Here is a 1,357-nt window from a genome sequence, read left to right as displayed (position 1 = left end):
TAAAAAAAACAATCCAAACACGTAAAAATCAACTCCAAAAACAAACCAAAAAAACATAAAAATAGAATTCGATAAAACAACCAATCGTTTCATTTCTTTAATTTTTGTCAAATAAAATTTCGTATGAAAATGAAAAATATTTACTTTCGTTCAAACGCATTAATTCTAACTCTGAGATGTTCGACTCTTTCCAATAATATTTTCAACATCTCTTCTTCGTTTACAACTCCCTTTCTATAAAAGAAATACTTGATTTGGTCTTCTTTAGACAATTCAAACACACCTTCTCCAATTCCCAATTTCGCAACGTTTCTGAGTAAAAGTAAATCGACAATGACCCAATCGCTCTTTTTCCCTTTCTCTTCGTTTTCCCATATTTTTAAGACTTCCACCACTTCATTGTGTCGGATTTTGTCATACATGTCTTGAGCCTTTTGTCCGAATGATCTAAACGGGACTGTTTTAGTTGGTATTTCTTGTTGTGGTTTGTCTTTAAAAGTGTTTTGTGAAGGCTTTGGAATGTGTTTGTGTTGTTTCAGCTCAATTATTTTCGGCTTAAGTTTCTCCATTGTCGCAAAGTCGTTTGCGCGTTGGTGGTGTTGTCCTCCCAACTCTGCGAGTGATGGGAGGGCGTGCACAAGCGTTTCGATTTTTCGTTGTGAATCGGTTTGTGTGTCTCTTTGTTGAAGTGGTGGACAAGTGTTCGAATTTCTATTTTCGAGAAAGTTTAATGAATAGAAAATGTCGCTGGTGACTTTTATTCGATAATTAGACTCTTTGGGTTTTGGCATTGGTTTTGCACAGTCTTCAAAACAATCAATATAAGAAATCGAGTCTTTTTTACGTTGGGACAACTTCTTTTTCTGTTGATTTTTTAATTTGGTGTTTTTAAATTTGGAGGGAAGTGGCGGTTTTGCATCAACAACTGGAATTGAGGCAGTTTGGTCATAAATTGGTGGGATTCTGAATGCAAGTTGTGATGTTCTTGAGGTAAGAGGAGTCGGGACATTGTTTTTAAGTGGAGGAAGTTCACTGAATATTGGAAAATTCATTTATAATTTAGGTTTTTTAGTTTTTTATTATTAAGATTTGGCGTTTTATATATCAGTTACCTTTTGGTGTATTTTAAAAAATAGAAATTTAAAAAACTTAATGTGCATTTTAGTTTTGTTTCTGTGGAAGAGTTAAAATTTTATAATAAATTATTTTAAATCAGTTTAGGTACAATTTTAGTTTCTAAATAAATTAAAAAAGGGTTTAATTGTTTTTGTTTTTTGAGATCTAAATATTTTTATTTTAAGAGTGTATGAATCAATTATATATTTATTAATATAGTGTTGTTTTTTAAAAATCAATA

The 1,357-nt window shown here is 31.2% G+C and overlaps 1 protein-coding gene across 1 annotated transcript; it reads right to left on the bottom strand.

The window, feature by feature from the left end:
• Window positions 1-140: 140 nt before the first annotated feature.
• On the bottom strand, window positions 141-1,052 carry EIN_527940 (hypothetical protein; the record flags this gene model as incomplete). Its single annotated transcript, XM_004253498.1, has 1 exon — window positions 141-1,052. The coding sequence occupies one exon, from the start codon at window positions 1,050-1,052 to the stop codon at window positions 141-143; it is 912 nt and encodes a 303-aa protein (XP_004253546.1).
• Between the last annotated feature and the right edge of the window lie 305 nt (window positions 1,053-1,357).

This window comes from Entamoeba invadens (genome assembly GCF_000330505.1).
Source record: "Entamoeba invadens IP1 unplaced genomic scaffold scaff_1105074726145, whole genome shotgun sequence".
Classification (NCBI taxonomy): domain Eukaryota; phylum Evosea; order Mastigamoebida; family Endamoebidae; genus Entamoeba; species Entamoeba invadens.
The sequence above is the reverse complement of the archived record's forward strand: the minus strand, read 5'-3'. Positions and strand labels throughout refer to the sequence as shown.